Genomic DNA, 26,182 nt, shown 5'->3' on the forward strand with positions numbered 1-26,182 from the left:
GGCACCGCCATCCACATGCTACGGCCAATTTCCTGGGTGACTCCTGCCTCACCAAGGTAGACAGTGAAATTAAGCATCAGTCCTCATTTATTGCACCTCTAGAGACTAAACAGAAAACTGAAATTTTCTATTTAAAAAAAGTGTCAAGTTAAACAATTTTCACAACACGCCAACCTGTGATGTGCTTCACGTCTCTTTCTAGACACTAGGAAATGCAGCGTTTAAAATAAAATTTAACCAGGTTTACTGGTGTACCATGTTCCTGCCTAAAACTCACTGTGCTCTTCATAAAAGGGCAACGTTTACCACGGGGCGACGCTCTGGATTTCAGCGGAACCAGAATCTCAGGCATCACTAAAGCAGCATCCGCTTTCCCACCGTCAGCCTGGATGGCCTTGTCTTACGTCATCCCTGCTCTCACTCTAAGGCCAGGAGACACTACGGAAAAACAAAAGACTGCTAACTTTGGCTGAATACAGCCCCATGGTCTAGTATTGTTCTATCAGGAAAATACACTTAAGGAGCACTTCTCTTCAGGTCTATAGTAGGGATTATAAAATCAAATATACAATAATAACTATATTGCCTGCCAAACACCAGGCGTCAACAAGTGGTCAAACTGCCAGGCTATAGTTTAACATTTTTTAAAACACTGGTTGTTCCTTTACGAACACCTCCCCCCTCCCATACGGTGATCTCAGAGACTAGGACCTGAGACTGTATTCCTCACTTCTGACAAGGGCCCTGGACAGACTCAGATGTTCAGCAACAGCTGTAATGGAATGCATGAGTTATGTGAGGAAGTCTGTGTCCAGTTGACTTAAGGGAGGAGGAGACAGGAAAGCTGAGCGAGAAGTGTTTACCTGTGAGGAATTACCGTAGTCAAGTTAGTCAAAGCTGGAAGACCCGACCTAAATGTGTGAGGCATCTTCCAACGCCAGCACAAATCTAAGGAGGTCTAAGGAAGAAAAAAAAAAATCTTTAAAAAGCTTGGGGATTTTCCACTTTCTTTCACTCTGGCTAGCAAGTTCATCTACCTTGGGGCTGCTGCTGCTACTGCTGTGGTGCTCCTTTGCTGGTATAAGAACCCTGCTTCTTCACTCTTCCGATGTGGAAGAGTTCTCTGGGAATCTCTAAGCCCTTGGCACCAGTTTAGGGCTCTGGAGCATGAAGCCTGGGGGGCTGAAGAGCTAGCTACTGGGTTCTCAGCCTCTCCAGAATGAGAGGGCCACTGCTGGACTGCCCAGACAGTGCTGAATACGCCAGCCCAATACAGCCCCTTCTAACACAGTCATTCTACTAGTTCTTTCCCACTGGAAAACCCTAACAGAGTTATATAGCTTGTACACGGCAGAAAGAATACGCTTGCCTGAGTCCATGCCTGCGCTCTCCGTTAGTTCTTTCCTACCCTCTCTTGTCACTTGGCACAGAGAGAACGATGTTCAGAAAACATTCTAGAGTGAAAGGAAGGCACTACTTAGAATGGAAGGCGGTGAGCTATGATACCCCAGGTCCGGCCTAGCTTCCCCAAGGGCTCATGGGATCGATACTGCAGTGTATTGGAGATTCATTAGCAGTACATTAGCTGAGACACTCTGCTGTACATACTCACTTGGCATTTACTAGGACTGGCATGTAGCGGGCTTTTAAATGTATGGATGGATTATTGACACAGGACAGATCATTATGCCCAAACTGCCCACGGAGGCAGACCTAACAAATGAGGGCTGAAGCCTCGCAGTGGCTATTTGTTGGATAAGCCAGTTAACAACTTGAATTTGTTAAGGGTAGTTCCCAAAACAAATTTTCTCAATCTAACCTGGTGACCACCACCTGCATGTGGAAGGTTCTGAAAACACAAACTGTGGGCCCTGTGCCCAGATGTTTCTCTGTCTCTCCGTCTCTGTCTCTCTGTCTCTCTCTGTCTCTCTCTGTCTCTCTCTGTCTCTCTGTCTCTCTCTCTCTCTCTCTCTCTCTCTCTCTCTCTCTCACACACACACACACACACACACACACACATCAAGTAACTGGGGGGAGGGAGGGCAGGATGTAAAGTGAATAAGTTAAAAAATTAATTTTGAGAAAGTCGTAGTAAGCTGAACAATTCAAGTCTATCCTATCTCATTACCTGTTGGTGTCTCGGACAAATGAAATAGTGTGAAATGATTCTTAGCTCGATCACAACAACAAGTCATGGACCCTGCATATGGCGTGCAAGGGCCACAAACTGCAGCCACTTAAATGCTGATGTCCAGCTGAGCCGGGGAAGACAGCTGAGATCCACACCACTGCAGGCACTCCAGCTGCGGACGCAGTAGTGTGAATGCGTTACAATTACCAAACAACTTAATCCTAGTGACTGAGAGATTTAATGACCAAGTTCTAACTAAAACAATAGTTTAGTGCTAGGTTTTCTCACACTTTAATAAAAGTTTGATAAATTGAATGTATAATGGTACACAAGGTGAGGCTTTTCCTCAGGTAGACAACTGACCATGTAAAATTCAAAAATTATAACTAAGAAAACTCCTCAAAAGGACTGTGGACCCTGAAAGGGATAGGGACTCCACAAGAAGACCAACAGAGTCAGCTAACCTGGACTCTTGGGGCCCCTCAGAGTCTAACCCACCCACCGAAGAGCACACACGGCTGGACCTAGGCCTCCCGCTCATATGCAGCAGATGTAGAGCTTGGCCTGCACATCATGCAGGTTCTGAACAAGAGGAGTGGGGGGGGGGGCTATCCCAGAAGCCATTGCCTGTCTGTGGGATATGCTCGACCTGCTGGGCTGCCTTGCCTGGCCTGAGTGGGAGCAGAGAGCCTAGCCTTGCAGAGACTTGAAGTGTGTGTGGGGGGGGCAGTGGGGTCCCCACCTGCTCAGAGGAGAAAGATTGTGGGAAAGGGTGGTAGGGGCTGGGCGGGGGTGAGGGGCAGGAAAGAGCATGTAAAGTGAATAAGTAAAAAGCTTAAATTAAATTAAAAAACGAAGCTCCTCAAACATGCATTATGATTACTTAAGTACATTTATTTCCATAAAGCATGATATATTTATGCCAGAAATATAAAAAACTATTTAAGAAATATGAGATTCAAAACATCTATATCTCTTGTGAAAGTCACTTATAAACCAAAGTATTGTATTTGACAACTTACATGCCATTTTCAAGTGCCTGGCCCTGACAAGAGGCTTTGTTTATAAATTTTTAATCCATCACACATATTAATACAACCGTTACAACTAAGGCTAAAGTCTACACTCTAAAGCTAATTCCCTGGAGTGAGCTATACTGTAAAGCTTTTGGGCTACTGGATATTAACTCACAACAAAATGTTGTTCTCTTAGGAATGATGTAACTACCGATGCTCAAAGCTGATCCTCTGAAAGTATCTGTAAAAAATCAAATCCAAAAGCAAGCGGAGAAGCAGAAACTCCTTAGTGACAACAGCCAAGACCACAATGAGCCCTAACGCCAGACAACAGTGGATGGACCAGGCCGGCACACAGGCCACGGACAGGAAAGGGTGAGCGGAAACGCTTGCCGCCTCCTTCTGACTCCATGTTCATGTCCTTCAGACCCAGATTAATATTTTCTAGAACAATCTACCTCCACATTTCACTTCACCTAAAGTGGCTTTGCATTCCACATAAATGCTTTATGTGGACATTTATTTTAATTAGGGTTGCAGTCTTCCTCCCACTTCCACATGTGTGGGATGGCGCCCCCCCCCCCCACACACACACAGAGCCAGGTCTTTAAATAAAGTGTATAATAACACACGTTACAGACAAGTCATGTCATTGTAAAGTTCTTAAGCCAAAGCCCTGATCTCAAATGTGACTGTATTCTGTTCTGAGAATGTGCCTTTAAGACTACAAGCTTTTATAGTAGGATCTGATAATTTTAATTTCCTCGGTTTGGGTTGCTATATCTCCCATTTTATTTTCTGATTTTGTTAATTTGGAATTTCTCTGTGCCTTCTGGTTAGTCTAGCTAAAGGTTTATCTATCTTGTTGATTTTCTCAAAAAACCAGCTCCTGGTTTTGTTGATAGCTCTTTTTGTTTCAACTTGGTTGATTTCAGCCCTGAGTTTGATGATTTCCTGTCTTCTACTCCTCTTGGGTGTATTTGCTTCTTTCTATTCTAAAGCTTTCAGGTGTGCTGTTAAGCTGCTAGTGTATGCTCTCTCCAGCTTCTTTTTGGAGGCACTCAGAGCTATGAGTTTTCCTCTTAGCACTGTTTTCATTGTGTCCTAAATATTTGTGTATGTTGTGCCTTCATTTTCATTAAATTCTAAAAAGTCTCTGATTTCTTTCTTTATTTCTTCTTGGCCAAGGTGTCATTGAGTAGAGTATTGTTCAGCCTCCATGTGTATGTGGGCTTTCTGTTGTTTTTGTTGCTATTGAAAACCACTCTTATTCCATAGTGATCTGATAGGAGGCATGGGATTAGTTCAATCTTCTTATATCTGTTGAGGTCTGTTTTGTGACCAATTATATGTTCAATTTTGGAGAAGGTACCATGAGAGGCTGAGAAGAAGGTATATACTTTTGATTTAGGATGAAATGTTCTATAGATATCTATTAAATCCATTTGGTCCAAAACTTCTGTTAGTTTAACTGTATCTCTGTTTAGTTTGTGTTTCTCTGATCTGTCCATTGAAGAGAGTCGGGTATTTAAGTCAATAAAATTACTAAGTTTCTGTAAGGCAAAGGACATTGTCAAAAGGACAAAACACCACCCCAAAAAATGGGAAAACATTTTTACCAACACTACATCCAACAGAGGGCTTATATCCAATATATACAAAGAACTCAAGAAGGTAGACTTTAGAGAGTCAAGTCAATTAAAAAATGGGGTTTTTAGAGAATTTTCACCTGAGGAATATCGAATGGCGAGAAGCACCTAAAGAAATGTTCAACATCCTTGGTCATCATGGAAATGCAAATCAAAACGACCCTGAGATTTCACCTTACACCAGTCAGAATGGCTAAGATTAAAAACTCAGGAGACAGCAGGTGTTGGTGAGGACGTGGAGAAAGAGGAACACTCCTCCACTGCTGGTGGGAATGCAGGCTGGTACAACCACTCTGGAAATCAGTCTGGCAGTTCCTCAGAAAACTGGGAATGATACTTCCGGAGGATCCTGCTATACCACTCCTGGGCATATACCCAGAGGATTCCCCAGCATGTAATAAGGATACACGCTCCACTATGTTCATAGCAGCCCTATTTATAATAGTCAGAAGCTGGAAAGAACACAGATGTGCCTCAACGGAGGAATGGATACAGAAAATGTGGTATATATACACAATGGAGTTAAGCCATTAAAAACAATGAATTCATGAAATTCTTAGACAAATGCATGAAACTGGAGAATATCATCCTAAGTGAAGTAACCCAGTCTCAAAAGAACACTCATGGTATGCACTCACTGATAAGTGGATATTAGCCTAGAAGCTTGGAATACCCAAGACACTATTCACATATCAAATGATGCCCAAGAAGAAGGAAGGAGAGGCCCCTGGTCCTGGAAAGGCTACGTGCAGCAGTGTAGAGGATTACCAGGACAGGGAAACGGGAAGGGGTGGATTGGGGAACAGGGGGAGGGAAGAGGGCTTATGGGACTTTCAGGGAGGGGGGATTCAAGAAAGGGAAAATCATTTGAAATGTAAATAAAGAATATATCAAATAAAAAAATTAAAAAAAAAAAAGACTGCAGGCAAGGTTAATAAAACGCTAATGCAGCTAATGCAGCACAACGGCAGTCCTTGCAGCAGCAGCAGCAGTGGGCGAAGGCTGTGGCAATCACACAGAGAGCAGACCCATGAACAGGCCCTCAAGCCACAGGGCCAAGCCTCAGAAGCAGTGGAATCAGCCAACACCCTGATTTGAGTTTCCAAACTGCAAAACCACGAGAATCTTAGTATCTGTTGTTTAAGCCACTGGACTTGGAATTTTGTTACGGCAGCTCTAAAAGCTAACCTGAGACAGTGCTTGGTATTCCTTCATGTAAACATTAAGTTCTTTTTATCCAGAAGAAGCAAATCAAAAATCGACACAAACTTTTTCTCATGCAGTGTATGACATGAGAGACAGAAAACATATTTCTAGACAAAATTTTCCCATCTGATATTAGTAGAAAAGAGAAGGAACTGAGGAGTGGGCTGAGAACTTGATGCTCTAGATTGTTGCTAGGGTGGTTGCTAGGGTCTATAGTGCTGGCTATTGAAATATCGGCTCTAGAGACTGAGCACAGCCTGAGAGAAAGCACTTGAACTGATTTCGCAGGGAGCTTCCATGAGCGTTTCTGACCTTCAGAGGGCGCGTGCACACGCACACAACCTTACAGAAACACAGCTCAGGAAGCAGGCTCGACCCACTGCTAACATGCTAACTGACAGGACACCCTGCCGGGGCCTTTGGCACTTGCTAGATTAAGAGACTTGAGGCCCCAGGAAGTGGGGAGGTCTGGTGAGGTGGGGGAGAAGTATGAGATGCTGAACAGTCAGAGGGTGGACCAGGACGGGGATAAAATATGGACTGTTTAAAAAAAAAAAAGATTAGATCAAATTAAAAAGAGAAAGAAAAGATGTGAATTTCTTTTTATATAAACTAAGATACATGTACCTTTTATACTTTCACCTGTGTTTTGGTGCATATTTTAAAACAGATATTGGGGCTGGAGAGACGGCTCAGCAGTCAAAAGCACTGACTACTCTTCCAGAGGCCCTGAGGCCCTGAGTTCAATTCCCAGAAACCACATGGGGACTCACAACCCTCTGTAATGGGATCTAATGCCGTCTTCTGGCATGTCTGAAGACAGCGACAGTGTAGTTTCAGACTGACCCTTTCATTTGCTCTATGCCTTTCGGCATTACCTTGTCTGGGTCCATCTTCCCTCTGATGAACTCTTGCTTCCAGAACTGCAGCGCCTGCTCCAGTGTCAGCCCGATGCCCTTGAGGAACAGGCCGTACTGCATCCGGCCCCCGTGACGAAGGTGGTGGTTTTCCCTCAGTGCCTTGTGCAGCTGACGCATACAAGGCGGGAAGGATTTTGTAGAAAGCTACGAGACAAAAAAGCAAGTTTTGGTAATGCCGAACATGTACTAGACCCCGTATCATATCTGCTGTGACTGTAAACTTGACCTGACCAGAATAAGTAACATAAGCCATGGAAAACATTCCTATATTACTGTGATTATAAGCAAGACTTAATATTTTATAATAAGTAAAAGTAAGGCTGGTAATACTTTGAGCACACTGGGTTACATAATATCTGTTTCCCTTGCTTCTTTTTAAAATCTTTCCTTTGGATAACTAGTGATTCACATTATTAGTTGCAAGAAATAATACAAAGAGACATAGCATGTCCCCCGTTTTCCTCAGACAAAACGTCTTGCATGACAGGCAAGTACAGCATGGACGTGTCCCACTGTCTCCTCAGAGTCCCGCAGCTGTGCATATACTTCTGTGTACACGTCACGTCATGTAGAGGTTTGGACATCCACTGCCACAGTCAGGATGCAAAATGACTTCATCATCGCAGGGATCGAGATTTCTGTTTGTATTTAGTGCGGGTGTGCGGTGCGCACACTGTTGTTTGGGTGTCTTCCTCTCTCACTGTCGCTGAGCATGGAGCTCCCTGTTTGAGTAACCCAACTGGCCGGCGGCAGCCTCTAAGGTGCCTGCATCTCCTCCCCCGGTGCTGGGACTGCGGCCCAGACCAGCACGTGCAGCTTTCTAGGTGAATGCTGGCGACCCCAATGCAAGTCCTCACACACAGCAAGCACATGACCAACCAGGCCATCTCACCGGCTCTCCGCCTGCTGGCTAAGTTCTGCGGTCTGAACCCTGCTCCACCCCTGACTCCGCCTGTCTCAGCAATTGGAAAACAGCTCCTCTGTTCATTTCTGTAACTTTTTCAAGAGAACTGACTTAGCAAAATCACATAGAATGCCATGTTTGAAGAGTGGCTTCTTGGTAATTCCTCATCCTCGGTTTGAGGCTGACCTGGGACAACTCAGGGAAGGTCAATGACCAGGAGCAGTCTATAACTCGAATATCTACAGTTTGCTTACTGAAGAGCATTAGATGAGATAAAATTCAAATAAATGTTTAGCCAATACTTTAAAAAACACAGGTCTTTGTGTTAATGTCAAAACTAAAATATCATGGGGCTAGAGAGATAGCTAAGTGGTTAAGAGCACTGACTGTTCTTCCAAAGGTCCTCAGTTCAAATCCCAGCAACCACATGGTGGCACACAGCTATTTGTAACGGGATCTGATGCCCTCTTCTGGTGTGTCTGAAGACAGCTACAGTGTAGTCATATACATAAAATAAATAAAATAATTCCTTTTAAAAATTTAATTGTCATTTCCTGGCTTTAACTCAACGTTTTCACTTTCCATCCCAGCCTTCCTCGTTCCCGCTAACTTCCTCAGCTATACCCTTCCGCCCAGGGCCTGACCTCTCCTTGGGCAGACTTGCCAGCTAATCCTAACAGGAGGACCAGACCAGGCCTGCCTTGCTTGACTTGGCTGCTCCCTCTAGTGAGCACCTAATGTCTCTCTGTAAAGAACACTAAGTTCGCCAGGCGGTGGTGGCGCACGCCTGTAATCCCAGCACTCCTGGAGGCAGAGGCAGGCGGATTTTTGAGTTGGAGGCCAGCCTGGTCTACAGAGTGAGTTCCAGGACAGCCAGGGCTACACAGAGAAACCCTGTCTCCAAAAAACCAAAAACAAACAAACAAACAAAAATAAACAAAAAAAAAATAAAGAAAGAACACTAAGTTCTATCCTCGAAACTAACTAAAAGATTGTAAACAATTTTCCCTTAAATTTGGTTTTCTTACAATTAAAAAATAAAGAGTCGTGTTATAAGAAGTGAGCTTCTTCCTTACAGTGAGCAGCAAGCAGCCAGTCAGGCACCGCTCTGCCAGCTTCCCAACCAAGGCTCTCCACTGGAGACAAGTCTGAGCAGGGCTGAGCTTACCGAATCAATCTGATCTAAGGAAATCTTCCCGGTGTTCTTCTGCGTACTATAATCTTGGCCAGTGTAAGAATGACTGAAAAACAAAGACAGAACCGAATGCTAAAATGAGATTTGTAAATACTTTTATCTCTTCAAAGTAAATTTTTAGTGAAAATCGAAGTTATAGTAAGACAACATTCTACACATGAAATTTAGCAGAAAGCCAAGTAATTTATATGTATTTAATAAGACATATGAAATGAATTACTTAATAGTAATACACAATGTAGTAACAGCCTAGATTTCCTGACTCCTAACCCAGGGCAGCACTTTCATGTCTTACAAGTTTCTACACTGGAAAAACTTAGGCCTGCCAATTAAGCCCCATTAGAAATGCTGAAGGAAAGGCCATCCAGAGACTGCCCCTCCTAGGGATCCATCCCATATACAGTTACAAAACCCAGACACTATTGTGGATGCCAACAAGTGCGAGTCTGATATAGCTGTCACCTGGGAGGCTCTGCCAGTGCATGACAAATACAGAGGGGGACACTCTCAGCCAGCCATTGAACTGAGCACAAGGGTCCCCAATGGAGGAGCTAGAGAAAGGACCCAAGGAGCTGAAGGAGTTTGCAGACCCATAGGAAGGACAACAATTTGAACCACCCAGTACCCCCAGAGCTCCCAGTGTCTTAATCAACAACCAAAGAGTACACATGAAGGGACCCATGGCTCCAGCTGCCTATGCAGGAGAGAATGGCCTTGTTAGACATCAAAGGGAGGAGAGGCCCTTAGTCCTGAGAAGGCTTGAAGCCCCAGTATAGGGGAATACCAGGACAGGGAAGCAGGAGTAGGTGGATTGGTGAGCAGGGGGGAGGGGGCCTGCTGGGTTAGGGGATTTTCAGGAGGGAAAACAAGGAATGTGGATAATATTTGAAATGTAAGTAAAGAATATATCTAATAAAAGAAGGGAAGGAAGGAAGGAAGGAAGGAAGGAAGGAAGGAAGGAAGGAAGGAAGGAAGGAAGGAAGGAAGGAAGGAAGGAAGGAAGGAAGGCTGCAGCAGACCCAAAACAAGAGGGGAGTGCCTGAGAGAAAACACCCTTTGCCCACAGATCCCTGAGCACAGATCGCCCTTCAGCCTTTTGGCATCCCACGCTTCTTCTCTGTCAAATGGAGCCGATGACACCTGCTGTCAGTGCTGCAGGAGGGTCCGAACGGAAAGCCAAACATCATCTTTGTTAAAGACCTGACATGCAGTAGCAGTCCTGTGCATTAAAATACTGAAGTGCTTAAGTGTGCATGGAATCTCTAAGTGCAGTCTCTAATTAGATCCTCACAGCCATTCCGAGAGAACACCTAGCTCACACTAGCAAGTGAGGAAATTAGAAATGCCTTAGCATCCGAACCCAAGAGTGCTGTGCAGCCAGCCGAACGCAGACTGGTCTCCTCATCCCATTCTTCCGGAGTCTGTCCTCCTCTTCCAGTCATACACAGCTCTGGGGTGTTAGTTACAAAGGTGGAAACACCAGTTGACATGCACTGTCTGAGGCCATTCATTTTCTGTAATCTCTCATATCCATGACAAGATCTACTTCCCATGTCCAACCCCATAAACAAAGTTACTATGGTATTCAGTTTGACACAACAAAGAGCAGCTGCTGTATTCCATAGAGAAGTGTATCCAGTCAACTCATGGCTTAGAGAGATGTAACTAAAGAAAATGCTAGAGACAAAGTGGAGTTAATCATAAAGAATTCCAGACTCTACTTCCTGTCTCTTTTTCTTTCCCTGCAGAACTGCACAATGCTCTTTAAGCAGCTGCTGTTTCCACAATCGGTTAGTTCCATTGATTAGGCAACAGCTACGGGACAAGCCCACAGCAGTGTGCTGGGATGCTGTCAGACCTAAGTGTAACGGTCTCCTTCCCGCAGTCTCCTTCTTCTGGAAGTAACGTATGATTTTCTCTGGCACATTCCACCAGTGACACCTGACATGATGCAGACAAAGATCATGCTACAGGAAACCCACTGCTGCTACTTTAATGGTTTACACTGTTCTGGCAGGTGTATGTTTGTACAATGTATGTGCACCTAGGTTCACACATGTGAGGGTGGCTCCCAGGTGTGTGTGTACACATGTATGTGAAGGCGGGAGGTAACATCTGGATGTGGACCTCCCTGACTCGGCCAGTTAGCAGTTTACCTCGTGCAGGGATTGCCGGCAGCCGCCATGGCCGGCAGGCCAGGTGTGTCTGTGGATGCTCAGGATCTGAATTCCAGTCCACATGCATGTGTAATGTATGTTTTATCCACTGAGCCATCTCCCCAGCTCATTTTAGACTCTTATGTGAGCATAAAGACCATTATTTCCATAAAATCCCAAGAATAAAAACTCTTCCTAATCTTACAGTAAAGCAGAGAAGCACCATAGGGTAATAGAAATAGCAGAGTCTGAAGACCGTCCTCGCTTTGGGTGTTAAGTCACCAGTTCTACAACTGGAAGTCACGTAATGACTCTGACTTGCCATCATTCTCATTTGTAAAATGGAATAACTGGTGTCAGATGACTAGAAATGCTGGAGAAAGCACATGAAATGGCTTTATTCAATGTGCTAGTAAAAAGCAGTAACGGATGGATAGTCTTATACAGCAGAGCAATTACATTCTTTCCCAGGGAACAGACAATAGGCAAACAGCAAGGGGCTAGCTTGTGCCTCTGACCCCGTAAACCTCAGTATCCATATGCATAAATAAAAATGGTGAGTGCAACCATCTACAAGAACTATTTGCAAATACAGAGGTAGTGGTAAAATGATATAGAGATGTAATTATAGATGGTTATTGATAAAACACAGTCAAATAATTCCTATACCACAGGAACTTGTCTTAGCCAGATTAATGTGGCACACTGAGTTTAAGAAATAACAAAGGAACAGGCAGGGCACAGCGGCACACCTGCAGCCTAGCAGGGTAAAGGGATTTGGGATTTGAGGCTATTCTGAACTACACAGCAAGGAATGAAGTCAGTCCAGAGAGCGGAAAAATATACACACAACACACAACACACACACACACAGCACACACAAACACATGTTTACATTCATACATTTTATATATTTTGGGATATATATACACATATTATGCATTTTATATAATTGATCACCATTTTTGCATATATAGATATATAGATCGATATAAATATATCTTCTAAATTATATACATATACATATGACAATTATAAATTATAATTATATAAAATGCATCAGTCTTAATATTATAATATACAAATGAGCTAATTTCCAAGAAAAAAGGGTAAAGGCAAAGAGAATTATAGCACACCAGAGAGAAGACATGCAGCGTATACATCCAGCTCCCAAAACTGAAAGGCCAGGTATGGCTCAGGTGGAATCCACTTCAAGTGATGGCAAAGTGGAATTGGGGGTGTGATTTCCCTTCTCACCCACAGTAAGGTAAGGACTCTTTGTATGCTAACCAGTGAGGACCCGGACACTCCAGACTACGTACCCTGGCTGGGACAGAGCTGGCATGGGAAGCAGAAGACAGCTGATGAGAAACCCTTGGATCCCTGCTCTGTGGGCAACGGGAAACCCTTGAAAATCTCTGAGCACCAAACTGACACAACCAGTGTTTACTTAAAACTTCTTTTCACTTAAAGAAGCAGAGTGGAAAAATGAGCAGCAGAAAGGAGAGAAACTGGACAGTAAAAACTATCTGGAAGAATATTTTAGGCACCATTACATCTAGGCCAGGGAAGGTGACAGCTTAACTTATCTATCTCAACAGATGAATTTAGATTTTTCTGGAAAGGAATGGATATAATTTAGGGGAGAAGACAGACAAGAATCACAGGGGATTTATAGCTCAGTTACTTGAATGCTTCCAAGATACAAATTCACCTTCAACAGAGAAAACCTATTTTAATGAAATAAAACTTCAATTTGAATATAACACTAAAAGAATTTTTAATGTAAGTTCAAAATCATGAAAAGTTCCGCTCTGGCTTGAAAGCTAAAAATGTCACCCACAGCTCAGGCCAGTAATTACTTGGCTTAGCAAGTAATGCCAGATGCCTTCAAGTCCAGTGGCCAGAGCTCAACCTCTGACACCCTTGACACACCTAGATATGGGAGAAAGGGAGGGAGGGAGGGAGGGAGGGAGGGAGGGAGGGAGGGAGGGAGGGAGGGAGGGAAGGAGGGAAGGAGGGAAGGAGGGAAGGAGGGAAGGAGGGAAGGAGGGAGGGAGGGAGGGAGGGAGTGAGGGAGGGAGGAAGAGGGGAAGGGGAGATAGGGAGGGGGAAGGGAGGGGAAGGGAGGGGAAGGGAGGGGACAGAGGGAGGGAGGGAGGGAGGGATGGAAGGAGGGAGGGAGGGAGGGAGGGAGGGAGGGAGGGAGGAAGAGGGGAAGGGGAGAGAGGGAGGGGGAAGGGAGGGGAAGGGAGGGGAAGGGAGGGGAAGGGAGGGGACAGAGGGAGGGAGGGAGGGAGGGAGGGAGGGAGGGAGGGAGGGAGGGAGGGAAGGAGGGAAGGAGGGAAGGAGGGAAGGAGGGAGGGAGGGAGGGAGGGAAGGAGGGAAGGAGGGAGGGAAGGAGGGAGGGAAGGAGAGGGGAAGGGGAGAGAGGGAGGGGGAAGGAAGGGGAAGGGAGGGGAAGGAAGGGGACAGAGGGAGGGAGGGAGACCAACAGACCTCTGGATGCCCAATCTATTTTGGAAGCCAGGGAACCTTTATGTATGGCAAGCCTGACAAGAATTCGAGCATCACTAAGGGTGGACTGTGAAGGGAACGCCCACCTCCCCACCTCTGGCCCTGCTCGGGGTCTCTGCATCCTGGTCAGCCGGGATGTCAGGAACCTCTCCACATGTTCTTGCACCACAAACTCTGCCTCACCTTCCCTGCCACACTGAACCCATGGGCTGAAATCAAGGTTCCCCGAGAAGGTGTTTGTCGTGTATTTTTGGTCCCAAGAATGAAGGTAACTGGTGGCATCCCTTAGGTCACCGGAGCAGTTCCAGGACTGACTCTGTTTCCCCACGGAAAAGCACTGACAGGCACTCAAAGATCAAGATACGAACAGAACGCAAGCAAGCAAAGTTGCCTCGAAGAATGAAAACGCTTAATTCACAATAGCTCATGGCACAGCAATTTTGGCTTTTGCACAGAGTGCTGAAGGGATGCTTCTCAAGATGACGGTTGTGGGTAACCAAGAAACGTGAGGGGCGCATGTCTCACTATGCCCAGAGTGCCACCAACCTCATCACCACAACGCTTCTAAAGGAAAGCCTGTCGACACTGCGGTGGGTAACTCGAGGTGTATTCTTATTTTGTGATTTTAAAATAGTACATTAGTTTTATAAATATGTCATGGTGGTTATATTAGATTAAGAGAAACAGTGATAGCATTCTTTTCTTTTTATTACCTTTTTATTTTGAGATTATAACAATTAAATTACATCACTGCACTCTTCCCTCACCTCTCTTCTGAGCTTTCTTTCCAATTCATGGTTTTGTTTTGTTTTCCATTAATTGTTGAATAACAGCACACATGCAGATCCAACAGAAAATATTCATTCTGAAGACGATTCATTTTCACCACTGTTCAGTTTCAACAAGTTAAAATCAATTATATTCCTAACCTTTTGTGTCATAATATGTCATTTCCTCCAAAAACAAATTTTAAAAGACCAATTAAATGGTCCACAAAATTCATACTGTGTCCATAATCATTATCATGCCAAATAGTAAGAGAAATGTTTGATTAACTAACCAGGGAGTCCTGAAAATGGATCTCTATTTCTTATCTGAGACACCAATTTGCCATAAATACAAATTGAAAAAGACAAACTATTCATTGGTTCATTCATAATTCTTGATTAACTAGTACGGGGAAAGGCTAGGAATCCCAATGCACATTACCTTTTACTGGCTGGAGCAGATGGTAAAAGGCACCCAGGGTGAACTAGGTGTGCTTTTTGGAGTTACAAAAAAGTAGCAAAAACAGCAAGGCTGTGGCCCCATGGGTATTCAGATGCACTGGGGATGCTGGTTGTAAGGACTGAGTATCCTCTGGCTAAAATGTAACAGTGCTGTGGGCCGGCAAAATGAACCTGCTACCAGTCTTCACAAAACTGACCTTTGCTTAAAACCCAGGATGGACTCCTTTAAGAATGCTATTAGACGTTCAGATGCAAACAGGTTTCTCCCACATCTCAGTTACTGTCCTTACATAACAAATCCTAATTTCTAAGTTATAAGACAAAACAAGAACAAGAAATGTTGCTCAGCCCAAGGGCTGCTGCCACCGGCCTCCACAGAGGCTCTTCTAACTTGGCTAACCTAACTAGGTAATTCCTCACAGGGATTCCCAGGGACTAACCTCTTCTAGACAATGCCCCACAGACATGCCCAGAGACTTGTCCCCTGTCAAGATGACAATTAAGATTAACTATCACAATCCCAAACCTCTATTTATGTAGCCAAATGTACAGGGTAAACTTACCTTTAGCCCAGTTAAGTCCATGCAGTAGTGGGGAGTAGGGGTGTGACAGATGACTGAGACAAGAGCACAGTCACAGAAACACTGGTGTACGGGTTTCCAAAACACTCATACAGATACCTAATATACAGAAAACATGACTCTCTAAATAAATAAGCCATGAGTATCTAAAGTGATAGACATGGAAAACACATCTGTGCTTGCCCCCGCTCCTTGAATCCCAAGTGACAGGCAGACCTTCTGGACTTTGTGAAAGCAACAGAAATGTAAGTCCCATTGAGTGTACTCATGGAAACTGGACACTTAGACCCTCAGTGGGAACATTTATTGAATTGTGGAAACTGAGAGTTGGGGAAAAAAACAAACATAAAGTATACAAAAGTGGATCTGTGGTTCTCCCAGCAAGACAAGCTGGTTCGGGGTGGGGAAGATCTTCTCATGCTGTGGCACTGATGACAAGCACAGGATGAACGTCAGCCCCCGGCTGCACCCTCACACACGAGCCCCCAGATGCACCCTCACACACCAGCCCCCGGCTGCACCCTCACACACCAGCCCCCAGATGCACCCTCACACACCAGCCCCCAGATGCACCCTCACACACCAGCCCCCAGATGCACCCTCACACACCAGCCCCCGGCTGCACCCTCACACACCAGCCCCCAGATGCATCCTCACACACCAGCCCCCAGATGCATCCTCACACACCAGCCCCCAGATGCACCCTCACACACCAGCCCCCAGATGCATCCTCACACACCAGCCCCCAGATGCACCCTCACACACCAGCCCCCAGATGCACCCTCACACACCAGCCCCCAGCTGTTCCCTCACACACCAGCCCCCAGCTGCACCCTGACACGTCATCAGCCCTCAACCTTATAAACACGAGGACCATCAGCTGGCCAGGGTGACTATGTCTCCACTGGTCTCCTTCTCAGAGGGTGGGTAGGAGTAAAAACTGGTCGCATTTGCCACTGGTGGGACTTGGCTGCAGCTCTTCCGTGTGTGGCACCCAGCCGAGTTTGCGCGGGGCAGTCATGAAGGCTCAGATAACAAGAAGTAAACAGGACTCTCAGGATCTTGCAGTCCTGGATTTCATCTAGTTCTGTGATAGGCAGGGGATATAAAGTGAATCCAGGTAGCGCCATCAAAGGTAGGCATGAAGATCAGGGGCTTTGTAAACTTCACTATACCGTGATCCTAAGTTGTAATCACCTTCACCAAGGCCTAAATGTATTAGACCTAAATATGCTTTGATTGTTTTATTTCTTTGGTTTGGTCTTCTTTTTAAAAGCCGTGGCTGGCTTGTATCTCACAAGAGAGACTACGCTGTCTCTGAACTCACAGAGCTCCCCTTGCCTCTGCCCCCATAAAGGTAAACATAGTTCACAGCTCATGGCTACTGTTTCAGTTTTCTATTCTTACTGATCTCTTCCAGTGAGTACAAGAATCTACTTTTTAGTTCATCACTAGAAATATTTAACCTTGAGGTAGAAGCACTTAGATGCACGTCCTTTGATGCCTGATATCTGTAAAGTTTTAGGTGTTGTTGTTGTTGTTGTTGCTGCTGCTTTTAATCTATCGTTAAAGGAACATTTAGTCTTTTGGGACATTTCCAAAAGGTAATATTTCAGCTTCGAATGCAATCCAACTTCATTCAATCAGTTTTACTCACCTTGGACATATAAAAAGTAGAAATTCTCTGTTTATATTAGCTAGAAACCACCAGCCAAATGTGACTGTTGAGCACTTAAATTTTCCCTGTTCTTGATTAAGATATTTAATAGTAACTATAATGTACTCTTGATTTCAAATACTTACCATGAGATAATATAAAATATTTCATTAGTACTTTGGTATGTCAATTATACACTAAAATCATATTCTGGATATGAAGAAGACATCATTAAAATTACTTTTATGCATGCAATATTAAAATACACATGTGATTCCCACTGTGGTTTTACTAAGGGCACTGCTGCACATGCGCACAATGACAAGGGACAGTCTAGTGATCCTAGGCTAGGTAGGCACACTCACAGACCAGTCACAGGCTGCAAACTAACACTGCTGAGGCTCCTGGGCATATAGCATCATCTACAGCTGGGCCGAGGGAGGGGAGGCCTTCAATCTACTGCAGAAGAGCTTGTTTCTAAGACATACTTGAAAACCGGGTGTCAGACATATTCAACATACTTTGCCATAAGCAATTTGGGGATTGGGATTAGAGGGGGTGAACTAAACAGGTTCAACTGGAGAGAACCAAGCTCCCACACATTGCTATCTGTGAATCTGGGGCTAGCCTGGTCTACTACCTCGACATGCAACTGCTACTGCCTGTCCTTCTCTCACATACAAGAAGGCGTGGAGTGCAGCTGCGATGCACACCACAGTAAGAGCCTTGCTCTCCCGTCTTCCAGGAATGCCTTTCCTCATCAGATAGATTCTGAGGCACAACATACAGAACCCACTGCCCCCCAGTCATGTGCTCCCCAGCACCACAGAACCTGGAGGTCAGCATGACTCACCCGACTCACCCCACCACCCCACCACCCCATCCCACCCCCACCCCTCGTCAGGCAGGTGTGAGTTTATCATTTTCACGATGATATAAAACAGGAAATCAGCAAAGAAAGCACAAGGGATCTGAACCAGCTGGTGGGTCAGGAACCACGTTGGTCTGGGCCATGAAAGGTGAGTTAAGGCATCTACCAAAATCAACGGTAATGGCTTACGTCATTTGTTAGGTATGGAATCCCGAGCTCTGGTCTGACCCTGTCAAATAAAGCCAGCTGTGTCACTGCACAGAGGAAAACAATTTCAGAAAGAGGAGACAGGTTTTCTGCATATCACACAGATATCCATTTTGCAATCACAATTTTACCTACTTTAGACATTTAAAAAAATAAAATAAAATAATTTTTTAAAAAGACCATTCTGTCTACATAAGCTAGGCTGTTCAGACATTTAGAAAGCAAATCCCCCTGCAGCATGGATTTGTTGGATGGGGAGGAAATCATTGAAGACAGAGTCCCAACATGTCATTTCCTGCTGCGAAAGACACCGCAAGAAAACTCATTCAGCAGCTGTCACCACTGAAATCGAAATGAGTTTCCTTTTGCAGCTAAATCCCTGGTAAATGGTACCTGACTTGTGTTTAGCCCAGGTGAGTTTCCTGGCAGTTATTCCAAATGAGAACACAATCAATAAAGTTCGGTCAAAATTGAATATAAATTATTTTTCCACAAGCATGAATTTTACTCAATTTTATTTTTAAAGAGTCTGCTCAGAAACCTATCATCAGACAACATGCAGTACAACATGCAGTCTGTGTTTCTGGCGAGCAGGAGGCGCACTGGGGAAAGCAAGGTGAGAGCGGGCTCTCGCTGCTGCTGCTGCTGCTGCTGCTGCTGCTGCTGCTGCTGCTGCTGCTGCTGCTGCTGCTACTTTACTCCAGTTGCCTGCGTGGCTCCCGTGTGGCCCGCGTTTTGCTTATTCCGATGTATAACCACAACAACCCAATAAACTGCAATGAAACTGAATTCTGCATGTTGTGCTTCTGACAAAAATATCAGCAAGCCTACATTTGTCAAAACTCAGCAAACGATAGCCTTAAATAGGTGCGTTTCTCTTTAAAGTCTGCTTCAAACGTAAAATTCAGGGAGGGCATCCCTGTGTACACCTGGAACCCGAGTCTTGAGGCCCACTTGATTACAAAATGTATGTCTATAAGTCTGCTACTCTCTCTTGTACACAAACTCACACACATATGTGTATATGTTTATGTGTATGTATATATATATATATATATATACACATACACACACACATGCCATAAAAATATGATATATACTAATATACATGTGTGTGTGCGCATGTGCATGAGTCATACAATCCATACAAGGCCATCAACAAATCTCTCTGCCTGCATTAGTAAATGCCTTACACTCCTTTTATTCTTGGTGCATACTGTGGTGGTGTGATGTTCAGTAAAGGAGGGTCTGGGGCAGGCTGCTTGGCTCTGGTTCAGGACACCAGGACTAAGGAAGGGCGCCTTGGGGTACAAGTGAACAAGAGGAGGCTGGAAGAATGAACTTCCTGCAGACCTTGTTGAGAACAGATAAAGTCCCGAGTGAATGTGTATTGCTGACACAAGAATGGCCATGTCAAAGACCCCACTGCCTCAGACCCATGGGGTGACAAAGCCTTCCAAAGGTAAGGCTGAGGGAATGGCAAAGTTGTCCCCTGCTTGAGTACAATGTTGGCCAAAGGCTGACCTTCAGCTAAAACCAGTGTAACAAAGCCATCAAGCGCATGGCCCTCCTCCTGGATGACTACCCTGAGATCGACCCTACAGAGACCCTTGCTCAGATCAGCCACCCCATGCCCTCTACTGTATGCCGTACATAATAAACACAGAGGCCGCAGCTGCCACTGCTGGTCTCCATCAGAACGCAAGCCCACCCAGTCCTCGCTCTTCTGAGCTGTGTCTGCCATTTCTTCACCCCCGTCACCCCAGCAATGTAGGCCTCAGCAACAATCAACACAGGAAAGTGATGGCAGGCTCCTCTTCTCTCACCAGTAGCTTCCAGAGCACAGGATGCTTCTGGCTGGAATCCTGTTAATGGCATCCTAAGACAACCCCTCCCACTGTTCACAGATAGTAAGGATACTGTGTGTGGGAAGATTATGTAGGCTTTTCTGATTACTCAACATGAGCAGTGGTGGGGTGGTCAGGCAAAAGGTGTGGAGACAGCTAATGAGAATTTTACTAAAAGTCACAGCTCAAAGAATCATATAATGCACTTTCCTTTAATCCTGAAACAGTCACTGAAGTCTCCTCATGTCTAAGGGTTCTGTTTCAGGCATTCAAATCCTAACAGTTTTGTTACTTAAATATTAGTCTATGGGATATAAGTCACAAAGACAAAACTCCTGCCTGAGAAGATAAAGTGTGGAAATGGAAATGACTAAAAGCTCTGTGACTATGGGCCTAAGATAAATCTCAGGACTAAGGTAGATACTTGGTTACCATGAGAAAGGCTCTGGGTTTAAGACATAGCATATCATCAACAAACTACGATCTCATTCAGACTCAGTATTTAGCAACTTTGAAAAGTGAATGAATTGCAAAAGTGTAGAGCTCAAAGTGTTTCTATCATTCACCCACGCACTAGATTCACGTGGTCACTGGGGTCTCACTACAACAGTCACTGTTTAACGGAGAAACAAAGGTAAACGAGATGGAAAAAGTCTTTACTCTCATAGAGACTGCATTCTAGACAATTACCACACAAATAGATAATTAACTAAAAATGGCTGTTCTGATAATGTTGCTGTCTTAGTTACTGTCCTATTTGCATGAAGAGAGGTCATGGCCAAGGCAACTTATAAAGGAAAACATTTTGGGGTGGGGAGCTGCTTACAGTTTTTGAGGTTTAGTCCATTGTTATCATGGCAGGAAGCAGACAGGCATGGTGGTAGAGCAGTAACTGAGAGCTTTACATCCTGACCCATAGGCAACAGGACTATCAGAAGTGAGGGGATTTAAGGCCTCAAAGCCCACCCCACAAACACACCCTCTCCAATAAGGACACATCTACTCCAATAGGCTACACCTCCTAATCCTTCCCAAACAATTTATCAACTGGAGACTATACATGCAAATATATATGGAGGCCATTCTTGTTCACACCTGCACAGTTGCCATAAAGGGCGGAGTCGCATACCTGTAATCTTAGCACTTGGATGAAGAAGGAGGGTCCTAGTCAACTGGGGAACTTCAACTGTCCCTCCTCTGTGCAGTCTTTGCTATACTCCTGCACAGGTAAGCTGCTCAGCTGTGAGGCACAGCCCCTTTGGGGTGTGTTACATGACCCTTTCACAGGGATCTCCTAAGACCATTGGAAAACACAGAGACAAAATCCACACCAAGTAAAGGACCTGCCCTCCCTTTATGACTCTCATGACCTTCAGTTACCAGAATGCTTTACCACAACCCTGGAAGAGTAGCTTTTACAAGCTCACCCATGTGAGTCATCTTTCCACTGTTACAATACTTCATAAGATTACCATAAGGCCGGAGATATTTATTTTGGGTCATGATTTCTGAAGGGTTAACTGACTCCATTGCTTTGAGCCTAAGGTGAAACAGAATGCCATTGAGACAAAAGTATGATAGGTAAGGCTATTCTCTTTGAAGTTTCCAGGAAACAGACACACACACAGACACACACACACAGACAGACAGACAGACACACACACACAAGAGAAAAAGGGAGGGAAAGAGAAGGGGGTAGGTGCGTGTCTAATATAAAATATAACCTCTGGGACGCCAGAGGTTCAGTTACTAACCCAGCAATGGATTTCACCATCAAGAACGTTTAAAGCCTTATGATCTATTGCCTCTGGACACTGTTATATCGGGGCCAAGCCTTTCCAAAGTCCTTCAGAGACCCTGGTAGCAAGCTATATCTAACTTCACCTTGGATTAAGAACTCTTGGTCCACCTGGGAAGGGGCAGCTTTGACAACACCAACTAACACCAGTGAGAACTAGATGGCAAAAGGCAAATGCAGGAACGTCACTAACAGAAATCAAGGCAATATGGCAACATCTGAACCCAATTCTCCTTTACCAGCATGTCCTGGATACCCCATCACACCAGTAAAACAAGACTTGGATTTAAAATCACTGGTCATGATGCTGGTACAGGAACACATGAAGGACATACTTAAAGAAATTTAGGAGAAAATGGATCAAAAGTTAGAAGCCCTTGCAAGGGAAACACAAAAATCATTGAAAGAAATCCAGGAGAATACAAAAGCCAATAATGAGGAAACACAAAAAACACTTAAAGAAATACAGGAGAACTTTGGTTAACAGGCTGAGGTCATGAAAGAGGAAACACAAAAAGCTCTTAAAGAATTACAGGAAAGCACAAACAAGCAAGTGAAGGAGCTAAGCAAAACCATCCAGGATCTAAAATCAGAAGTAGAAACAACTAAGAAAACTCAAAAGGAGACAACTTTGGAGATAGAAAGCCTTGGGAAGAAATCAGTGGACATAGATGCAAATATCAACAACAGAATACAAGAGATAGAAGAAAGAATCTCAGACGCTGACGATACCATAGAAACCATGGACTCAACAGTTAAAAAAAATGCAAAATGCAAAAAGCTTGTAACCCAAAATATCCAGGAAATCCAGGACACAATGAGAAGACCAAACCTAAGGATTATAGGCATAGATGAGAGTGAAGATTTACAACTTAAAGGGCCAGCAAATATCTTCAATAAAATTATGGAAGAAAACTTCCCTAACCTAAAGAGAGAGATGCCCATGAATATACAAGAAGCCTACAGAACTCCAAACAGACTGGACCAGAACAGAAATACTTCCCATCACATAATAATCAAAACACCAAATGTTCTAAACAAAGAAAGAATATTAAAGGCAGTAAGAGAAAAAGGCCAAGTAACATATAAAGGAAGACCTATCAGAATCACAGCAGACTTTTCACCTGAGACTATGAAGGCTAGAAGATCCTGGGCAGATCTCATGCAGACTCTAAGAGAACACAAATGCCAGCCAAAACTACTATATCCAGCAAAACTCGCAATCACCGTAGACGGAGAAACTAAGATATTCCATGACAAAACCAAGTTTACCCAATATCTATCCACAAACCCAGCCCTACAAAGGATAATAGGAGGAAAACACCAATACAAGGAGGGAAACTTCACCCTGGAAAAAGCAAGATAGTAACCTTTCATCAAACCCAAAAAAAGTTAACCAATCAAATTTAAAAAATAACATCAAAAATGACAGGAAGTAACAATCACTATTCCTTAATATATCTTAACATCAATGGACTCAATGCCCCAATAAAAACACATAGACTGACTGGATACGTAAACAGGACCCTACATTTGCTGCTTACAGGAAACACACCTAAGGGTCAAAGACAAACACTACCTTAGAGTAAAAGGCTGGAAGACAATTTTACAAGCAAATGGTCTCAGGAAACAAGCTGGAGTAGCCATTTTAATATCAGATAAAATTGACTTTCAACCCAAAGTCATCAAAAGAGACTCTGAGGGACACTTCTTGCTGGTCAAAGGAAAAATACAACAAGAAGAACTCTCAATCCTGAACATCTATGCTCCAAATGCAAGGGCACCCTCTTTCGTAAAAGAAACTTTATTAAAGCTCAAAGCACACATTGCACCTAACACAATAATTGTGGGTGACTTCAACACTGCACTTTCCTCAATGGACCGATCAGGAAAACAGAAACTAAACAGGGACACAATGAAACTAATTGAAGCTTTGGACCAATTAGATTTAACAGATATATATATAACATTCTATCCTAAAGCAAAAGAATATACCTTTTTCTCAGCACCTCATGGTACCTTCTCCAAAATCGACCATATAATTGGTCACAAAACAGACCTCAACAAATATAAGAAGATCGAACTAATCCCATGCCTCCTATCAGATCACTATGGAGTAAAAGTGGTCTTCAATAGCAACAAAAACAACAGAAAACCCACATACACGTGGAAATTGAACAATATTCTACTCAATGATACCTTGGTCAAGGAAGAAATAAAGACAGAAATTAAAGACTTTTTAGAACACAATGAAAATGAAGACACAACATACCCAAATCTATGGGACACAATGAAAGCAGTGCTAAGAGGAAAACTCATAGCCCTGAGTGCCTCCAAAAAGAAAATGGAGAGAGCATACATTACCAGCTTAATGACACACCTGAAAGCCCTGGAACAAAAAGAAGCTATTTCACCCAGGAGGAGTAGAAGGCAGGAAATCATCAAACTCAGGGCTGAAATCAATCAAGTAGAAACAAAGAGAACCATACAAAGAATCAACAAAACCAGGAGCTGGTTTTGAGAAAATCAACACGATAGATAAACCCTTAGCCAGACTGACCAAAGGGCACAGAGAAAGTATCCAAATTAACAAACTTAGAACTGAAAAGGGAGATATAACAACGGAAACTGAGGAAATCCAAAAAATCATCATATCCTACTACAAGAGCCTGTACTCAACACAACTGGAGAATCTGGAGGAAATGGACAATTTCCTTGACAGATACCAAATACCAAAATTAAATCAGGACCAAATAGATCATCTAAACAGTCCCATAATGCCTAAAGAAATTGAAGGAGTCATAGAAAGTCTTCCAACCAAAAAAAGCACAGGACCAGATGGTTTCAGTGCAGAATTCTATCAGACCTTCAAAGAAGAGTTAACACCAATACTCTTCAAATTATTCCACAAAATAGAAACAGAAGGAACACTACCCAATTCCTTCTACGAAGCCACAATTACGCTGATACCAAAACCACACAAAGATCCAACAAAGAAAGAGAACTTCAGACCAATTTCCCTTATGAACATCGATGCAAAAATACTCAATAAAATTCTTGCCAACCGAATCCAAGAACACATCAAAACGATCATCCACCATGATCAAGTAGGCTTTATCCCGGGAATGCAGGGTTGGTTCAATATACAGAAATCCATCAATGCAATCCACTACATAAACAAACTCAAAGAAAAAAATCACCTGGTCATTTCAGTGGATGGTGAAAAAGCATTTGACAAAATTCAGCATGCTTTCATGCTTAAAGTCTTGGAAAGAACAGGAATTCAAGGCCCATACCTAAACATAATAAAAGCAATATACAGCAAACCGGTAGTCAGCATCAAACTAAATGGAGAGAAACTTGAAGCAATCCCACTAAAATCAGGGACTAGACAGGGCTGCCCCCTCTCTCCTTATCTTTTCAATATTGTACTTGAGGTACTAGCTCAGGCAATTCGACAACATAAGGAGGTCAAAGGGATACAAATCGGAAAGGAAGAAGTCAAACTATCATTATTTGCAGATGACATGATTGATAGTCTACCTAAGTGACCCAAAAAACTCCACTAGAGAACTCCTACAGCTGATAAACAACTTCAGCAAAGTGGCAGGTTATAAAATCAACTCAAGCAAATCAGTGGCCTTCCTATACTCAAGGATAAGCAGGCTGAGAAAGAAATTGGGGGGGGGGGGGGGCTGGAGAGATGGCTCAGTGGGTAAGAACACCGACTGCTCTTCCAAAGGTTATGAGTTCAAATCCCAGCACCCACATGGTGGCTCACAACCATCCTAAAAGAGATCTGATGCCCTCTTCTGGTCTGTCTGAAGACAGCTACAGTGTACTTACATATAATAAATAAATCTTAAAAAAAAGAAATTAGGGAAATGACCCCCTTCACAATAGCCACAAACAGTATAAAGTATCTTGGGGTGACTCTTACCAAACATGTAAAAGATCTGTATGACAAGAACTTCAAGACTCTGAAGAAGGAAATGGAAGAAGACCTCAAAAAATGGGAAAACCTCCCATGCTCATGGATCTGTAGAATCAATATAGTTAAAATGGCCATTTTGCCAAAAGTAATCTACAGATTCAATGCAATACCCATCAAAATCCCAACTCAATTCTTCACAGAGTTAGAAAGAGCAATTATCAAATTCATCTGGAATAACAAAAAAAACAGGATAGCTCAAACTATTCTCAGCAACAAAAGAAAGTCTGGGGGAATCAGTACCCCTGACCTCAAGCAATACTACAGAGCAATAGTGTTAAAAACTGCATGGTATTGGTACAGTGAC

General features: G+C 43.7%; 1 protein-coding gene across 1 annotated transcript in view; it reads right to left on the reverse strand.

Moving 5' to 3' along the window:
* Positions 1–26,182, reverse strand: part of Prim2 (DNA primase subunit 2) — a 200,383-nt gene that overhangs the window by 43,820 nt on the left and 130,381 nt on the right. Inside the window, exons 9-10 of the mRNA XM_052191894.1 lie at positions 8,995–9,067; positions 6,881–7,066 (exon numbers count right to left, since the gene is read on the reverse strand). Of these exons, the coding sequence (XP_052047854.1) occupies positions 6,881–7,066; positions 8,995–9,067 (259 nt within the window). The remainder of the gene's footprint in view (positions 1–6,880; positions 7,067–8,994; positions 9,068–26,182) is intronic.

Source organism: Apodemus sylvaticus, chromosome 9 (assembly GCF_947179515.1).
Source record: "Apodemus sylvaticus chromosome 9, mApoSyl1.1, whole genome shotgun sequence".
In the NCBI taxonomy this organism is placed as follows: Eukaryota; Metazoa; Chordata; class Mammalia; order Rodentia; family Muridae; genus Apodemus; species Apodemus sylvaticus.